The 17010-nt window shown below is 54.0% G+C and overlaps 7 protein-coding genes across 7 annotated transcripts; 4 read left to right on the plus strand and 3 right to left on the minus strand.

Annotated features, from left to right (window-relative positions):
• The first annotated feature begins 40 nt into the window (after positions 1–40).
• On the plus strand, positions 41–3352 carry CAOG_01027 (phosphoglucomutase). The gene is made up of 15 exons (XM_004365841.2): positions 41–133; positions 235–334; positions 504–571; positions 680–853; positions 987–1094; positions 1168–1349; positions 1437–1554; positions 1628–1693; positions 1787–1884; positions 1965–2056; positions 2145–2318; positions 2413–2636; positions 2738–2821; positions 2887–3023; positions 3123–3352. Exons 1-15 carry the CDS (start codon positions 65–67, stop codon positions 3226–3228), a joined length of 1800 nt encoding a protein of 599 aa, XP_004365898.1. The 5' UTR covers positions 41–64; the 3' UTR covers positions 3229–3352.
• On the minus strand, positions 3272–6642 carry CAOG_01028 (hypothetical protein). The gene is made up of 6 exons (XM_004365842.2): positions 6589–6642; positions 5792–5963; positions 4217–5654; positions 3730–4117; positions 3530–3626; positions 3272–3465 (listed from the first exon to the last, which is right to left on the minus strand). The coding sequence occupies exons 1-6, from the start codon at positions 6628–6630 to the stop codon at positions 3386–3388; spliced, it is 2217 nt and encodes a 738-aa protein (XP_004365899.2). The 5' UTR covers positions 6631–6642; the 3' UTR covers positions 3272–3385.
• A 302-nt stretch (positions 6643–6944) lies between these two features.
• CAOG_01029 (hypothetical protein) lies at positions 6945–7313 on the plus strand (the record flags this gene model as incomplete). The annotated part of the gene is made up of 1 exon (XM_004365843.1): positions 6945–7313. The coding sequence occupies one exon, from the start codon at positions 6945–6947 to the stop codon at positions 7311–7313; it is 369 nt and encodes a 122-aa protein (XP_004365900.1).
• An 80-nt stretch (positions 7314–7393) lies between these two features.
• On the minus strand, positions 7394–11019 carry CAOG_01030 (hypothetical protein). The gene is made up of 5 exons (XM_004365844.2): positions 10896–11019; positions 9281–9542; positions 8917–9130; positions 8495–8771; positions 7394–8401 (listed from the first exon to the last, which is right to left on the minus strand). The coding sequence occupies exons 1-5, from the start codon at positions 10938–10940 to the stop codon at positions 7778–7780; spliced, it is 1422 nt and encodes a 473-aa protein (XP_004365901.2). The 5' UTR covers positions 10941–11019; the 3' UTR covers positions 7394–7777.
• Positions 11020–11413: 394 nt separating this feature from the next.
• On the plus strand, positions 11414–13416 carry CAOG_01031 (hypothetical protein). The gene is made up of 3 exons (XM_004365845.2): positions 11414–11893; positions 12040–12196; positions 12267–13416. Exons 1-3 carry the CDS (start codon positions 11533–11535, stop codon positions 13318–13320), a joined length of 1572 nt encoding a protein of 523 aa, XP_004365902.1. The 5' UTR covers positions 11414–11532; the 3' UTR covers positions 13321–13416.
• A 21-nt stretch (positions 13417–13437) lies between these two features.
• On the minus strand, positions 13438–15056 carry CAOG_01032 (40S ribosomal protein S4). The gene is made up of 3 exons (XM_004365846.2): positions 15016–15056; positions 14508–14585; positions 13438–14295 (listed from the first exon to the last, which is right to left on the minus strand). The coding sequence occupies exons 1-3, from the start codon at positions 15016–15018 to the stop codon at positions 13585–13587; spliced, it is 792 nt and encodes a 263-aa protein (XP_004365903.1). The 5' UTR covers positions 15019–15056; the 3' UTR covers positions 13438–13584.
• A 732-nt stretch (positions 15057–15788) lies between these two features.
• Positions 15789–17000, plus strand: CAOG_08464 (hypothetical protein; the record flags this gene model as incomplete). The annotated part of the gene is made up of 1 exon (XM_011271734.1): positions 15789–17000. A coding segment is annotated over one exon (1212 nt), but the record flags the coding sequence as incomplete, so codon positions are not given.
• Between the last annotated feature and the right edge of the window lie 10 nt (positions 17001–17010).

Genomic DNA, 17010 nt, shown 5'->3' on the forward strand with positions numbered 1-17010 from the left:
TCGCTTCAGCTTCGTCGCACACTCTTTTTTTTTTTGAATCCCATCCAGTTTTCACGCGAAATCCATGTCTGTCCCTTCCGTCGGTGACGCATCGCTCGATCAACTCGTGCAGCAGTGGCTGTCGCTTGACCAGGTCCGTCGATGAGTGCACCTGCTTGATCGACTTGTGTGTGCTGCATTCAATGCCAAACAGTTCACTCACTCGCCGATCTGAACACCATTGCTGCGCCGCAGAACCCCAAGACGCGCAAGGAAATCACCGATCTCGTCGAGGCCGGCAACAAGGCCGAGCTGCACACCCGCCTCGACGCCCGGATGGAGTTTGGCACTGCTGGTGAGTAAGGAGCGGGTCATCACTCGACGAGCATCCTCGCACCTTAGCGCCAAAGCACGGGCCTGGCTGTGCGCAAATGCTCGATCGAGTTGTGTACAGGATGCAGAGTGCATTCTCCGAGGTTTGCTGAGGGATTGCTCAACGCTGCATGGCCTCGTTCTCATTCTAGGTCTGCGCGCTGCGATGGCCGCTGGATACTCGCGCATGAACGATGTCACCATCATCCAAACTGCTCAGGTATTGACAGATCTCGATGTCAATGAAGGAAGTTGGCACGGGTTTCTTGAGGGAAGTTGGGACGAGCTTTCTGCTGACAAACAACGCTTCACTTTTTTCCATGTTCAGGGTTTTGCTCGATATGTCGAGGACGTCCAGCCCGATGCCAAGTCCATGGGTGTGGCCATCGGCTATGACGCTCGCCACAACTCGCAGCGATGGGCTCAGTTGTCTGCTCTCGCGCTCGTGGCTCGTGGAATCAAAGTCTACCTGTTCAGCGCCATCTGCCCGACCCCGTTTGTTGTAAGATGGCTCTTGTTTTGTTAGCCTCCGGTTTTCTGGCACACAGTCATCCAGGTACTTTCCAAAGGGTTTATAATCATCGCCACTCACAATTGTTTTTCGACGATTTTTCGGCGTTGGGAACGTATCGCAGCCGTTTGCCGTGTGCAAGTACAAGACAGCGGCTGGTGTGATGGTCACGGCCTCGCACAACCCGAAGAACGACAATGGGTACAAGGTGTACTGGGGCAACGGTGCTCAGGTAGGAGGTCGCCGCTCGTGCGAATTGGGTGATTGTTTTTGACTTTTTCGCCGCGCCCTGTTCCCGCCCTCAGATCATCTCCCCGCACGACAAGGGCATTGCCTCGCACATCGAGGAGAACCTGCAGCCCTGGCCGACGGCATGGGATGTGAGCGCGCTCGAGTCGAACGATGCTTTCCGAGCTCTCGTGGTCGATCCTCTCGCCGAAGTGACAGCGTCGTACATGGACGCCATCCGCGAGCACTCCATTGAAGGGTATGGACTGTTGAACAATCATCGTATGATCATGGTTTGACAGCGCTGAATCTCTGACGGAAACTGACTTCCATTTGACTCTGTCAGCTCGCCTCGCGATGCGATCAAGATCACGTACACTGCCATGCACGGAGTCGGTCTTGAGTTTGCCATGAAGGCCTATGAAACCTTTGGACTGCCTCCTTTCGTTCAGGTGGCGGAGCAGGTGAGTTTCCGGAGTTTCGTCCTCAAACCCGTTGGTATTTTTGCGGCTGAACGCCTCTTGCTGCGCTGTGTAGGTTCATCCTGATCCTGAATTCCCGACTGTCAAGTTCCCCAACCCCGAAGAGGGCAAGAGCGCGTTGGTATGGCATGATTGATTGACTTTATCTCACATTTCCGTCCACTCTCACGCTCACGCTCACTTCTGACATCTTGCTGCTTGTTCTCCCGGCTAGGACCTGTCGATTCGCACCGCCAATGCAAACGACAGCCCCGTGATTGTTGCCAACGATCCCGACGCCGACCGTCTGGCAGTGGCGGAGCGTCGTCCCGAGTAAGTGCAAAACGACGATTTCGCATGATGAAACCACAACCTGACTCCAAACTGACCATCACACGTGCTGCAAACAACAGCGGATCGTGGAAGATTTTCACCGGAAACGAGATTGCAACGATCTTTGCTGGCTGGTTGCTCCAGCAGTATCTCAAGACGCATGCCGACGCTAGTAAGTGGCCGTTTTCTGTATCTGTCACAGATCTGGTAAATCGTGTCTTACCGTGGTTTCGTCGCACACTGTGACCAAATTTCCCTAGAGAACGCGGCTTGTGTGGCCAGTACCGTCTCATCCAAGTTCCTCAAACGGATGGCGGAAGTCGAGGGCTGTTATTTCGAAGAAACTCTGACGGGCTTCAAGTGGATTGGCAACAAAGTGATTGAACTGCACGCCGCTGGCCGTGATATCATCATGTCCTTTGAGGAGGCCATTGGTAAGTTGGGCAGAACATGAAAACAACCGATCAATTGTCAAAAAAAAAAAATAACCAGCTTCTGACCCCTCGGCACCTCACCCTGCTTGACCAGGCTTCTCCGTGGGCACTGTCGTGTTTGACAAAGACGGCGTGTGCGCATCTGCAGTCATGGGCCTTATCGCCAACGACCTCTACAGCCGCGGCAGCACCCTGATGCAGCAGCTCGAGGCCTTGTACCTGAAGTACGGCTACTTTGCGAGCTTGAACTCGTACTATCTGTGCTACTCGCAGCCCACCATCCAGAAAATCTTCCAACGCATTCGCAAAGACGAGCAGGTCAGTGCGCTGGCCTTCGAGAACCTTCGAGAACCGTCCGCTCAAACATGACTTGTTGACTTTCTGTTGTGGTTTTTTTTTTGTTTGACTTTCCTCTGCAGTACCCAACCTCCTGCGGTGGCGTGGCCATTCGCCACGTGCGTGACCTTACCACTGGATATGACAACTCCAAGCCCGGAAACAAGGTGAGACATCTGAATGTCCATGGTGCCTAGAAAAAAAGCACTGACGCGTGTGCCAATTCATGCAGGCTACGCTTCCCACCTCGTCCTCGAGCCAAATGGTTACGTTTACGTTTGAAAACGGCGCTGTCATTACCATCCGTACCAGCGGTACCGAGCCCAAGATCAAGTACTACACTGAGCTCCGTGGCGACGCAAGCAGCGTGTAAGATGTCGGCCGTTTCTGTCGCGCAACGACAATCCCAAAGCACTGCAAGCGCTGATGACTGTATCTCATGGTGTTGACTTCGGCTCGGTTTGTCAGGGAGGACTTTGCCAAGGTTGAACAGGACCTCAAAGCGCTTGTCGAGGCCGTTGTCAAGGACATGCTGCAGCCCGAGGAGAACGGGCTGATTCCCAAGAGCGACTAACAAACTGCTTGATCTGAACATGGTTCTCAAAGCGACAACGTGCTCGTCGGCAAATATTGTAGTTTGATTTGGAATATCGGTTGTCATTTGTTTCAGGCATCTTAAAAAAGCACGAGCATTTTTTCTTTTAAAAACAGAAGTTTCAGCAGTCATGTATCTACAGGAACATTTCGGTCGCGACCTTTTCTCGAAACTCCGCCGGCGACTGCGGAAGAATCTTGTGGTTGAGAACAGAGTCTGGGGAGGCGACATGTCAGTTCATAATCAGAAAAACAAAACCAAAAACTAGGCCGTTCCTTACCCAACAACCAAGCCTCTTTGAGATGGACGCATTTCGAGGGAATACGAGCAGAGGTCGGTCCGATGCAAGCAGAAGCATCTTCGAGTTTGTCCACCACCTGTCATGTTTGGATAAAAACACCCAATCAAGACACAATGCAGGAAATAACATTAAAATGAGAACAGGGACACAACAGCATGTGCAACCCGTTAAACACTCACCTCGCCGCCTCCAAGAGAAACAATGGCGGCCAGCTCCTTGCGGGGAGGGTTGCACTCGATGGAGATGAACGCTCGCAGCCCTTGAAACAATCGCGGTTCGGGTTCACCTTCCTCGTCGTGAGTTGTGGACTGTTCGAGGCGGTAGACTGGCGCAAACTCAAAGGCGCGCTCCATCTCGAAGGGCTCTTCGGAAATCCACGAGCCGGCCTCAATGGACTGCAAAACCCAGTCAGGGCTCACAATCCAGCACCCAGCCACCAGACCCTTGTACACGGCGAGTGTTCGTCGGGCTTCACCCACCACAACGTGCGTTGTGTCAAAGCGCACATCATCAGTCAGCTCGTACACTCCGAGGTGAGCGATGCCAGCCTCGATTGTGTCGCGGATTCTGTTCATTCATCGAGTACCACAAAATGGGTTGCAAATTAAAACCCAAAGCGCAGTGCAAAGGCATCCCCCCATTCCAAAAACCCTTTTTGCGTCTTACTCTTGATCCAGGCTGGTCAGAGCAATGCTGTGCTCCAGACGAGGTCGGCGAACATTGGCAGGAGAAAGCTGGGGCTGAGTTCGTTTGCTCGGAGAGACATGTTCAACCTCGTCCGATTCGACAATAGAGCTCTTGGAGGCAGCCTTTCGCCGAGGCGTGCCACGCGCAGACACGCCAACTGGAGAGATTGAGCTTGCTGGCTCAGCGGGGACTTCGTCAGCTTGAGATTCAGCAGCGGAGGCGGCTCGGGCGCGTGCCGCTACCGCTTTCTTTGAGTCTCCGCTGTCGGGGGTTGTTTGCATCTGCGTCTGCTTTCGCGCCCGCTGAGCGGTACGAGGGGACGAGCCAGATGTAGAGGCCTCCGCAGCTGCTGGGGACTCGACCACTTTGATCGGGGGTTTGACACCTGTTGTTGGCGTCTGCTGCACGTCATCCACTTGCATTGGAGAAGCGGTAGACGGGACACTCGTCTTGTCCGCAACGACAGGAGCATCAGCAAAGGTCACAGAACCCTTGGGCTTTCGACCGCGGGGGCTTTTGCTCGGAGTATCGTCACCAAAGGCGGGCTGGGGTGCGACCTCCTCGTTTGCGCCGTCGCTTGTGCTATTGATGGGTACCGGTGATGGTTGCTCTGCAACAGCGTTTGTAGGAGCTGCCTTGCCACGGCCTCGACCACGCTTTGGAGGGGTGGCAAGCTTGCTCGACTCTGCGGGATCGTTGTTCTCCTGGTCGCCGACTTTCTCCACTTGCTCCTCTTGACCACGCACTTGTGCAATGCTCTGCGGGGCATCGTCGAGAGCATCCAGGACTGTGACAACTCGAAGCGAAGTAAGCGCTGCTGCTGCGGTCTTGGAGCTGGAGGGAGCGCTCGGTGGGGTTGATTCGTCGCTCGGTGGGGTTGATTCGTCGCTCGGTTGACCAGGAGCGGAGGCAGCGTTGCTCGTCGGTGGCATTGTCGCATTGGAAACTGCCGTTTTGGTTCCAGCGAGGTGGGCGGCGTCAGGTGCACGGTACTGGTCCGTGTCGGCGACCAAGTTACCCGACTCGCAAGCATACACCCACTCTGGTGTGACGACGGGAATTGCGTTTTCTGTAGCTTGCCTCAGCCAGCCCTTTTGCCCAGAGCGGAAAACGAGATGGGTCGTTTGGCCGACGATGACACGCGGGGTAATCTTTGCGCCGAGGTTTCCGAGGATGATTTGCAAACGATCGCTCTCGTCTTCCGCATCTTCGTTTTCGGCTGCGCCTGCAGCATCCACGACAGAGACTGCCGCAGCAACATGTTCCAGTGGCTTGGCGGAGGAACCACCAGCGCCAGGACTTTGCACGAGCGCATCAAAGGCAAGAGCTGCGCTGGACACGGGTGTCCGCCCTTTGGCAGAGCCGTACGTGTTCTGAACCGCCTTTGCTGGGCTGCCAAACACCTCGCGCGTCGCGTCTGGTTGTATGCGAAATGTCGCCAATCCCAAATGAGGAGAATGTTTCACGGCAACAACAACAACAACAAAAAAAAAAAGGTGAGACATGCTGCCACAAGAGCAATCTCAACCAAAAAGGCGAAAACTAACTCCATACCGGATGGTGGTGCATCGTCCTCGGCGGCTGGCTTTGTCGGCGTTGCCGGTTCCGCGCGAGCTGCAGCTGGCAGACGCGTTGGCTTTGGCTGCTTGCCTGTGCATGTTTCAACGTGTGCAGAGAACGCAGCCCGATCGAGGTGGCCCATCTTCTGGTGGCAGCGCTTGCACTCCTGTCACAAATGGTTGGGTTTTTGAATGACAATGGTTGGTTTCAGTGAGCGACCGACAACAAAAAGTGAAAGTCAAACGTGCACGCAAACAACGCGCAAGCAAAGGGCGTTCGAGTTTTGAGTTTGAGTCGAAACAGCGCCGCGACTCGAGACCAGAGCAGCAGTTGACGCCATGCGTGACTGCATGGGATGCGTAGACGTCATTGCTTTCGATGCATTCACACACGGAGCAAGAAACAGCCAAACCGAGCAGCGAGAGAGAGGGAGAGGGAGAACGATAAACCTTTTTTTTTTTTTTTTTTTGGCGGGAAAAATCAAGATGCACTTGTTTCACTTTTGCCGCCAAAGCGAGAAGCGCAAAGTGGTGCAGCCGCGGGTGTCGCGGCGTGGGCATGCTGACACGGCAGACGATAGCGAGCAAATGGCAATCAGGTGGCGTGGGGTGGGGGAAGGGGGTGAGCGGGAAGGCGGGAGGAGAAGGAAGCAAGTGTGAGCGAGTCCTTCTTTGCTCGGTGTTCAGTTTGCACAGACACACAGCGCGCCCCGTACTGCATGCGTCAAACAAAAGCAGGCATGGCACTATCGCTTTGATGCAGAAGAGGGATTCGAACGGAGGGCGACTTGCCTGCTGGACCGCGGAGCGGCGGCTCAGTGCTCGACTCTCCATCTGGGGTTGTTGCAAAAAGACTGAGTTAAACTGTGTGCGTTTTAATACCAACAAACGCATTACAGTAGCATTACATGCAAGAAATCGCGCGGATTACTGAGCTAGCAGCTGGCGATTCCAAACCGAGTCGAACTGGACCAAAGCTTTCAAGCTTTCAACGTTTTTTGTTTCCCAGAATTGCTGTGATTGTGCCGATCAGCTGGAGTGTGCTGTACTGTAGCGTTTCACCCATTGGAATGACACACTATTTGTGAGATTCAATCACTCGTCTTTCTCATTTGCTTTCGGTCGTTGACAAGTCGGGGTCGAAAACAATGTCGCTCCAAGCACTCGGAGCAGTGCTGTTCCTCGTGCTGACCGTCCTCGTCGCAGTCAAGCTGGACAGTCCCGATCGCATGTCATGGCCGATAGCGTTCATCCCCTGCTGGATATTCGATGGCGTCGCTTGCATCCTGTGCGTCCGGATGCGCAGACGGCGGCGCAACCACTCCATCCCAGCCAAGCAGCTCGCTCTGCGCGCGGGCTTTCTCGCCTTGATGATTGCGTTCCAAGTCCTGCTTGTTCTGCGACTGGAAGGGCTGCTGACTGTTCGGTGGATTGCCGTCCTGGCGCCGCTGCTCGCCTTCGAGCTGCTGTTCGCAGGAACGTCTGTGCTTTACATTCATCACAACCGCCCGTACTGAGACCCAGATCCCTTTCGACAGACTTTCAGCAACTGGTTCAGAAAAAAAAAAACAAGGCTTTCTATTGCAAGAAGTTGGTCCCGCCAAGAAGCAGAAGCGACAAGTACAACGAGCCAAGGAAACAAGGAGGAAAATCGAAAAAAATCTCAACAAGACATCAGAACATTCACATCTAAAAGGGGATGAGGAAGAAGAAGAAGCAGAAGAAGCAGAAGAAGAAGAAAAAAAACTAATGGGCAATAACATCAGCAATACCGGATCAAGCAATAGCGACTTGGAAAACAAGCATGAAGCCTTGCTTTTGGCCGAGCAGAGTTGGTTTCGGAATTGTGTTTTTTTGTTTTGTTGTTTTTTGGTGTTGTTTGATTTTTGATTGGTTTTGTTTGTGCAAAAATCGATGATTGAGACCGAGCGCCACACGTCATGCACGACGAATGAAACGCCAAAATGGCTCGAGCAGACGACTATGGTTCGTTGATGTCGTCGAAGGCTCCAAAGTCGTAAAGATTCGAAATACCCTCCGACTCGTCCAGATTGAACAGGTAGTCGTCGGTAGAAAATCCTGTTGGATTGATGGGAATCAGACCGTCAAAGCCAAAGGGGGTGCGAATAAGAGCGTCACCCAGCTGCTGCGTGGCTTGCGCGTCAAAGTTGTCATCGTCCCAGGAGGCGGCTGCTCGCTCAGTATCGAGCATGGGCATAAGATCAGCCGCAGATGCTGCATCAGCCGCTTCAGACGATGCCTTGTCGACAGCGGCGTCGGCGTGTGTGCCATTGGTGGCCGGAGGAGCAGCGGCGCTGGAAGAGCTTGCTCCGCTTGCTCCACGAGTGCGATTGCCGCGTGGTGAGTTGAAGGCAGTGGGTGCTGCAACGCCAAATGCAGGCTCATGCTTTTGCGCTGGTGCAGAGGACGACGATTTGGGAGCTGCGCTGCTGGACGTTGGTGGCGGAGCCGACGATTCCGAAACCATCGCTTGGGTGTCGTCGTCCGGCACAACATCGTGATTTCGACTAACGAGGAATACATCAATCTGTCCGTCATTGCTTTTGAGCAGGATTTGGTATCGCCTTTGGCCGGCAGCCATTCCCTGGGAGATGGAGAGAAAGAAAGAAAGAAAGAGAGGAGAAGCAGCAGATGTGAGCTCTTGGTCGAAATGAGCAAAATACTGTTTTGCACCTACCATGTCGGGATCAGGAACCTCCAATCGCGTGCCTTGTGGGGCTTTGACTGCTATCAACGTTTTGTTCCGGAAGCTTTCAATATTTCGAATATCTTCGTGTGTTACGTAGGCCAGCTGGACGTTGTGCTCCTGCGAGGCTAGCCTTCTAAGATTGTCTTGCATGAGTCGCATGTGGTCTTCGAGCGCCTTGTCTTGTGCTTCGAGCGCAGCAATGTCCTCGCGCAATTGGTCGGCCTGGGCGCTCATTGCGTCGCTATTCCCACTACTACTGGAGCCTCTGTAGGAAAGACAATCCAAGCAAACAAGCAAACAACCATAAAAAAAAAAAAAATGAGCATTCAGCGTGATGACAACCACACGAGAGAAAGCCATCAAGGGGGGGGGGCGAAAAAAGAGAGCAAAAAAACAAAAAAGCCACGTACTTCCACTGGATGTTGTTTTTTGATCGCTTTTCGAGCAAACCGATGCCTTCGAGAACATTGGTAATATCGTATATGCGTCGCTTTTGTACACCCAACATGTTGGCGGCCACGTTGAGGTCGAGGACCCCACCAGGTGCGTTTGTCATGAGGTCGACAAACTTGCGCGTCAGTATTCCGAGCGACGTGTCGAATCGACCACTTGTGGGTCCGTCAACTGGAAATTGGGTAATGTCAGATGCACGCACGCGCACATGGAGCCAGACGCGAATGGGCAAGATTGCAGAACAGGGCAGATGGGCAAAGACAAAGTTAGCCGCGCTTTTTCGAACGTACGCACGCACGGACCATCAACCCAATCTCTTACAATCTTCCGTGGGTGAATCACGTCCGATCTTGCGGCGTGCAGATTTTGGCGTCGAGTCGGCCGCAACGCGCGACGGCGACCCAGCGGCGGCAAGTGCAGCCGAGACAGGCGACGCCAGCCCGCCGTGGTGACTTGGCGTGCGTGGCGATGCTGCTGCCGCAGGCGAGCCAACATGTGTTTGTCGCATATAGTCACGCCCAGGCGACGAAGCACCCTGCGATCGCTCTGGTTCGCCCTCTTGCAAATCTAGTCGTCGCTTGGCCTGCGAACGAGGGCAATCGAGACAACAAAAAAAAAAAGTGAAGATTGGTTTCCACAAGAGACGGGGGATGGTTGAAGGTCAGTGCGATGGTAACAACGTCAACAACGACAACAGCAGCACAACACATGCACAATGCGCTCAGTGCAAGTGCAAGGGGCAAGAGCAAGAGCTAGACTGTGGGCGTTGACTGTGTGTGCGTTCACCACGGCACGTGGAAAAGGCCGCGTCCATAGGGCACTTCCACCATCCAAAACAATCAAGCACCAGATCAAAGTACAAGACGCGCTCTTTGACCAGTGCACGCTCAGAAAACGCCAAACAACCAGCAAACGCGACGAAGAGTTGATCTTTGACCGAGATTTTTTTTGCTCGTTTTTTGCTCGTTTTTTTTTTTTTTTTTTTTGAGAGAGACATTGGGAAGTCGCTGTCTGCGCGTTGCGCTGCCTTTTGCCTTCCAAGAGCCAACCCACGTCTGACTTTGCTTGCGCATGGACGCTGGGCGGGTGCCGCCACCGACGAACGCCACGAAACGCAGCAGCAGAATTTTTGCTTGGAGAAGAGCGTCATTCAACTTTGAAAAAAAAAAAAAAAAAAAGATCTCCAAAAAATCCCCTCTTCGCGGCAAATCGATGAGAATCGGGCCGCAGTGCCGCAATAGCTGCGTCGTGGGGCGCCCCGCGGCATGCGGTGGGCCGTGCGCCGTTGCGAGTACCACGCACCACCCCGCGGCGCACGCACAGACGCCGACAGCGGAGCAGTCGCGCGGTGATGCAGCCAAGCCCAGCCGAATGAAGGAAGCTCAGTTTGAAGTTTGACGTGCGGCATTTATGCATCCTTTTTTTTTTTTTTTTTTTTTAAAAAATGACACCCCAATCGGCCGCAATGCAAAGCTGCTCACACGCTCAAGCCGCAGGCCGAGCATGCCCACAATCCGCAAGAACGAATCATGGCAAGCAGCTCGCCGCAAAGCCGACGCCGGAAGCGAGTCAAAGCCATCCAGGGCAAGAAAGGAAGTCAGGGGCGATGAAAAACGAGAATGCGTCGCGCTGGTGCTTCGTCCTCCGCCGCAGCGCCAGCCGACTCGCTGATCCACGGCGGTGCGCTGAAATAGTCGAGCGTATGCAGCTGCCAACACGCCTGCACCAAGAGGCGGCGCCATCGTGCACGCGCACGGCCAAGCGCCGCGTCGGTGCGCTTTGGCGCGGAAACCTCGGTTTTGCCGCCAACCCATTGAAGTGCAATCGAGCCGCGGCTGCGAGTTCCCCCCCTCCTGCCTCCTTCTCCTCCCCGTTCTTCACTGCACCCCTCCATGCTGCAGCAGCAAGCGAATGCGATGGCCTGGGTGTCGCTTACATTCACATGCACGCCCGGTGGCGGATGCGACGATTGATTTGACATGAGAAAGAGAAAACAAACGAAAAAAAAAAAAAAAAATAACAAACAAAACGAACGAAAAAAAAAAAAAAAAAAATCAACAAAAGCAATGAATGAAAATGAAGCGAAAAAAAAAAAAAAAAAAAAAAAATGGGTTTTCAAAAATACGAAAAAAAAAGAGGGAAAATTTTAAAAAAATGACTGTCAAAAAAAAAGTCAGCGTTTTTTTTTTTATCCATCAATTTGGCAGATGTTCAGGGAAGATATTCGAACAAGAAGCCACACGTTGAATCGCAAAGCATATGAATAGAAGATGTTGCATCAGAGATCCGGTCGAGCGATTGCAAGCGATTCAGGAAAACGAGTGAGAAACCGCCGAGCACCGAAAAACCGACATTGGATCAGCGCTCGGAGGGTACGGCATGTTGGGGTACCCCCCACATGATTTGAGGGTGGGGGTACCCCATCACACCCGTTGATATAAAATAATCCATTGTCTCATCACTCCTCCTTTATTTACCGAAAGCAGCCAAGTGCTCACAGTCGGAACTTTGCTCGTGTTCGGGTCGAACGTCGCCCACCACATTGACCAAAGCGATAACGCACACTCACGCACATGCAGAGCCCGTCAGAGTACCGCAGCACTGCCCACGACGGGCCGCTGGGCGAGACGAGATCGCCAACGCCGGCTGGTGGTGCCGCTGACGATGATGGGACGCAGCTCTACACCCGCCGCTGGGCCGTGCTTGCCCTGTTTGCACTGCTCTCCTTTAGCAATGCCGTCATGTGGATTACATTCAGCCCCATCTCGTCCATTGTCGGCGAGTGGTACGACAAGAGCGACTTTCTCGTCAACTGCCTCTCCATGGTCTACATGGCCGTCTACATCCCGCTCGTCTTTGCGTCCGGCTGGATTTTCGACCGACCAGGCGGTCTGCGCTCTGGAACAATCTGGGGAGCCCTTCTCAATGCCGCAGGTACGAACTCTGCACTGTTGGTCAACACCGGAACAGGCAGCTTTCAGCCACAACACTCGAGTACGAGCGAGCACGCACTCACTTGCTGGCTGTTCGTCCAACCAAACTTCCCCCCCCCACCTCCAACTCCCTCCCCCCAAAAACAGGTGCATGGATCCGATATGGCGGCAAGGCTGCGAGCGGCTTTGCGATTCTGATGGCTGGTCAGGCAGTCGCGTCTGTTGCTCAGACATTCATTTTGGGCGTGCCAGCGCTTCTGGCAGCAACATGGTTTGGGCCAAAGGAGCGATCGACGGCTACTGGGTGAGCATCTTGCTGCTTGCCTGCTGGGTCGCATATACTTGTTTGATTGATTTGGCCGTTGTTTTTGCAGTCTCGGTGTGCTCGCAAACCAGGTCGGCATTGCCTTTGGCATGGTCCTGTCACCACAGGTGGTTGATGTTGGCGGTGATCTTGGCAATTACCTTTTGGCGCAGGCTATTGCGTGCACGGCAATTGCCGTTGGCATTTGCGTCTTGTTTTCCGGCAATCCACCAAAGCCCCCAAGCCAGGCTGCTGCCAAGCAGCTGCAGCAGCAGCAAGCGCGTTCACACCACGGGACACAGGCCAACTTTTCACACGAGAGCTTGCACAAGCTTTCAGACCACGATCATCACGATCACCACGACCATCACGACGACGAGATGATCCACGACCCGATTGCGGCGCGGCGAGCGCTGATCGGGGTGACTGCGCATTCCGCAGCTCCCCTGTCGCAATCGACCCAGCTTTTGTCCCCAACAGCCCCCAGTGATGGAATGGGGTACATTCAGGGCGTGCTACACTGTCTGAAAGACCGCGATTTTGTCCTGTTGTTGCTCGCGTATGGCATCAACGTGGGCGTCTTTTACGCAGTCACGACCCTGCTCAACCAGATTCTCACGCCCCGGTTCCCCGGCGAAGAGGTGCAGTTCGGCTGGATTGGCTTTGTCGTCGTCGTCAGCGGCTTGGCGGGATCGGTGCTGAGTGGTGTCTACCTCGATCGCACCGGCCGTTTCCAGCTGACTACCATGGTCATCTACCTCTCCACCACCATTGGCATGGTGTTCTTTTCGCTCGCTGTCGAGTACACGGGGCTCGCGCCCATCTACGTTGCGTCGGGCTTTTTGGGCTTTTTCGTAACTGCGCTCCTCCCCGTCGGGTTTGAGTACGCGGCAGAAATCTCCTTCCCCGTCGCCGAAAGCACCTCGTCCGGGCTCGTGAATTGCATATCGCAGGTGTTTGGCATTGTATTAATTGTCGGCATCGGCGAGCTCCAGAATTCCGTCGGAGTCTCGGCGGGCAACTGGCTGCTCACTGGCGCACTTGGCCTCGGTCTTGCTGCCATGTATCTGACACGAGAGCAACTACGGCGGCGGCAGGTGGACAAGACGTTTGCGATTCAATAACGCAGCAGTTTGTTGGATGCATGTGTTTGCCCCCCCCCCCTGCTTTTTGTTTAACTTTCAAATGGTTAAAAAAAAAAACCAAAAACCAAACCCGAAACCGACCTTTGCACACTTGGACGTTTTTGAATTGAAATCATTTTTGAATTACTATGAAGTGACAAAATCACAACAGAGCAGTTTTCCCGTCAAAGGAGCAAGAAAATGCACAAATACGAGCACACCAAGGTCCAAAAAGATGCACACGAATCAGGCTTCCGAGCGACTTTAGGCGGACTTTGCCTTCTCGGCGATGCGGCGGTCGCGCTCCTCAGCAATAGAGAGGCGGACACCCTTGCCGCGGGGAAGCGAAACGTAAGACTTGTTGCCCTTGCCAATGACGAAAACGTTGCCAATGCGGGTGGCGAACGAGTGGCCGAGCGAGTCCTTGACGTGGACAATGTCGAAGCCGCCCTCGTGGCGCTCTCGCGAGACGATGACACCAACGCGACCGATGTTGCGGCCGGCAGTGATCATGACGAGGTTGCCAGTCTCGAACTTGACAAAATCGATGATGCGGCCAGTCTCGAGCTCAACCTGGACAGAGTCGTTAGCGCCGATCAGCGGGTCGGGGTAGCGGATGGTGCGAGCATCGTGGGTGACGAGGAGCGGGACACCCTTGGCGCCAGTGGAGACCTGTCGGACCTTGCACAGCTTGTACTTGGCCTCCTCAGCGGTGATGCGGTGGACGGCAAAGCGGCCCTTGACGTCGTAGAGCAGGCGGAAGACCTCGTTCGACTTCTCGATCGAGATGACGTCCATGAAGCCAGCGGGGTAGGTGATGTCGGTGCGGACACGACCGTCGACCTTGACGAGGCGCTGTGCGAGGATGAACTTGACCTCCTGGTGGGTAAGGGCGTACTTCAGGCGGTTTCGGAGGAAGACGATGAGCGGCAGGCACTCACGGAGCTTGTGCGGGCCAGTCGAGGGGCGGGGAGCCTACAAGAGAAAAGGGGAAAAAAGAAAAGAAAAAAAGAAAAAGTGAGGTGGATGGAGCAAGGGTCGATTCACAATCGGAGCGAAAGACACAGGCAATCGACACGACGTTGCGTTGCCTGCGCTGTCAAAGAGAGACAGCGCATGTCGTCTGCAGCTCGGGACACAAGGGGGGGGGCAGCCAGGACCAAAAAAAAAAAACAAAAAAAACTTACCCAGGTGCCGGTGAGCTTGTCCAGCATCCAGTGCTTGGGCGCCGCCAGGCGCTTAAGGTGCTTCTTGGAACCAACAACCTGAATGAATCAAACAACGAGTGGACAGGGCAGGAGGAAAGGGGGGGGGAAGCAAAAGTGAGGGCAAAGGGTTCAATAAAATAAAAAAAAATTCGAGCTCGCTGCAAGGCCATCTCGTTCGCCGCTTCCCAACGGCCAGGACCAGGTTCCACACGCCGCCTCAGCGCGGGGAATGCCACACATGCCACAAAATCAACGCCGGAACACAATCCACGGGCCAGTCGGCCGGAACGCGCACGGTGCAGTGAATAAATGGCGTTTGGCGAAAAGTCGACGGCCAGCAATCCGGTCATCCCCTTTCCCTCGGCTCCCCCGGCTCCGCGCAACCACCCACCGACCCCCGCCGCGCTGAATCCATTGTAGTAAGTGATGCTGTATCGGATTGGCGTGGGGCGAGGCCGTTTGCGGTCGGTGATTCGGACATGCGTACCATTGAAACTTAAGTAAGAGAGAGCGAGCGACTTGGTCTTCTCCAAAACTGTCAAGTCATTGAGTTTGGAATACGGCTGACAAATTTCACATTGACGGAACATTTCGGAGGACCTCGAGGCACAGATGCGATGTATAATAATATTCAGTTGCATGAACAGCGGAAGGGAGTGATGGTTGAGGGAGCAGGGGTGAGATGCCACACAAACACAGAGGAGCAACATGGGTCCTTTGCTTCACATTAGAGTCAACTCCCTCGCATTCAAACCCAAGAAATCCGCTTTGGTTTTTCTGCTGGTAGGAGTTTGGGAGTCCTCTTGATGCTCGGAATAATACACTTCTGCAGTGTACAATTTATGACACTGGTTACCCCCCTTTTTTGGACGCTTTCACGACCAAAAAACCAAAAAACGAAAAAAACAAACAAACAAAAAAACCAAAAACAATACAGTAACCACTCTCAGAATGACCGCTGAGATGAAGAAAATCCACAGCATCTCGACCTCGCTGACAGTGAAAAGAGGGTCAAGTTAATCGAGCCCAATATCCCAATGCTCATCCAAATCACCAACGGGCTCTGTAAAAACCACCTGTCTCGTTGGAACACTCAGACCGCTTTGAAAAGCGGCACAATGCATCATCATCAGGAACGTCTTGGAAGGACAATGATACAAATCGAACGATGGTTTATTCAACTCATAACGGGTTGACAATGGATTGTCAACGCTGAGCGCAGTTTTTAGTTTCTTCTTCTTTTCCTTGTTTTATCCCGCAATGTCGGCGGCGGCCCCAGCTGCGGCTCCAGCTGCGGCCCCGGCTCAGCAGCAGCCAGCTTTTCGGCGTGTGTTCGGTTTCATCGGCGGCGCGGTCGCCAAGGTGGTCTCCACCACATTCATCGTTTTGGTTGTGGCGCTCGTTGCTCGGCACGTGCCGGACGACAAGAACACGATCGCCAAGACCCACTCGCCCGAAGTCGTTCTTGCACGCATGCTCGCACGCTTTGAGGCCGGCTCCGTGATCCCACGTTTCGAGAAATACCACGTCAGTCGTCCAGATGCTATTGCGATGCTTCAAAAGGTGCTGCGCCCCGCGCGGTTGAAGGACTACACGGTCGTCATTGGCGAAGTAGGCTGCGGCAAGACCACCGCCGTCCACAACGCCATCCGAGCCAACAGCACTGGCATTGTCTACCACATCGTCAAAAGCGAGGTGTTAGTCTCGATGCCGGGTCTACTGGCACGGTCTCTCGCGTTCGAGCCCAACCAGTTCACAGAAGGCTATTTGAAAGACCGTGGTGTTGAACTGGATGAAGTAACATCGGCAGCAGAACCCTTCAGGAGCTGGGTGTTGCTCAGTCTCATTCTGAGGGACGTTGCGCAACAGTTCAAGACCAAGCACGGTCACCCTGCCACGCTGGTCATCGACGCTGTGGACGAGATCGCTCAGCAGGGTCCAGCACTGTTGCATGCGATTCAAGATTTTGCCAAGGCGGCTGCTGACGAGCAGCTGCTCAATGTTGTTCTCGTCACCTGCGATGGTTCGAATCTGCCTGAGCTCAAGGCATCGTCAGCAATGACTCGTGCTCGCATTGCCGAAGTGAGTGATATCACCGACGAACAAGCTGTCGATTTTCTGCTGCATCGTGGCGTCAACGAGGATGCGGCAAAACGCGCGGTTGCTGAGATTGCTGGCGGGCGTTTTGTTCTGCTCAACAGCCTGGTGTTTGAGCTTCAGTTCAAGACTGTGGACCAGATCTTTCTGAAGTTCCACATTGGCACTCGAGGTGCCCTGCGTCGACTTTTCGGCGACTTGGCGCAGATATCGCCTCCCGTGAGCAGCACCTTTTGTCGTCTCTGTCGAGGTGCTCAGCATGTCGATGATGTGGAGGAGGCTCTTGGTCTCGACCTCACCAAAAAGCTCCTCGCCACCCACATCAACATTCTCGCTTACCATCCCAACGACACCTACACCCTTCACTCGCGCCACGTTCAGCGCT

Source organism: Capsaspora owczarzaki, assembly GCF_000151315.2.
Source record: "Capsaspora owczarzaki ATCC 30864 unplaced genomic scaffold supercont2.1, whole genome shotgun sequence".
Taxonomy (NCBI): Eukaryota; class Filasterea; order Ministeriida; family Capsasporidae; genus Capsaspora; species Capsaspora owczarzaki.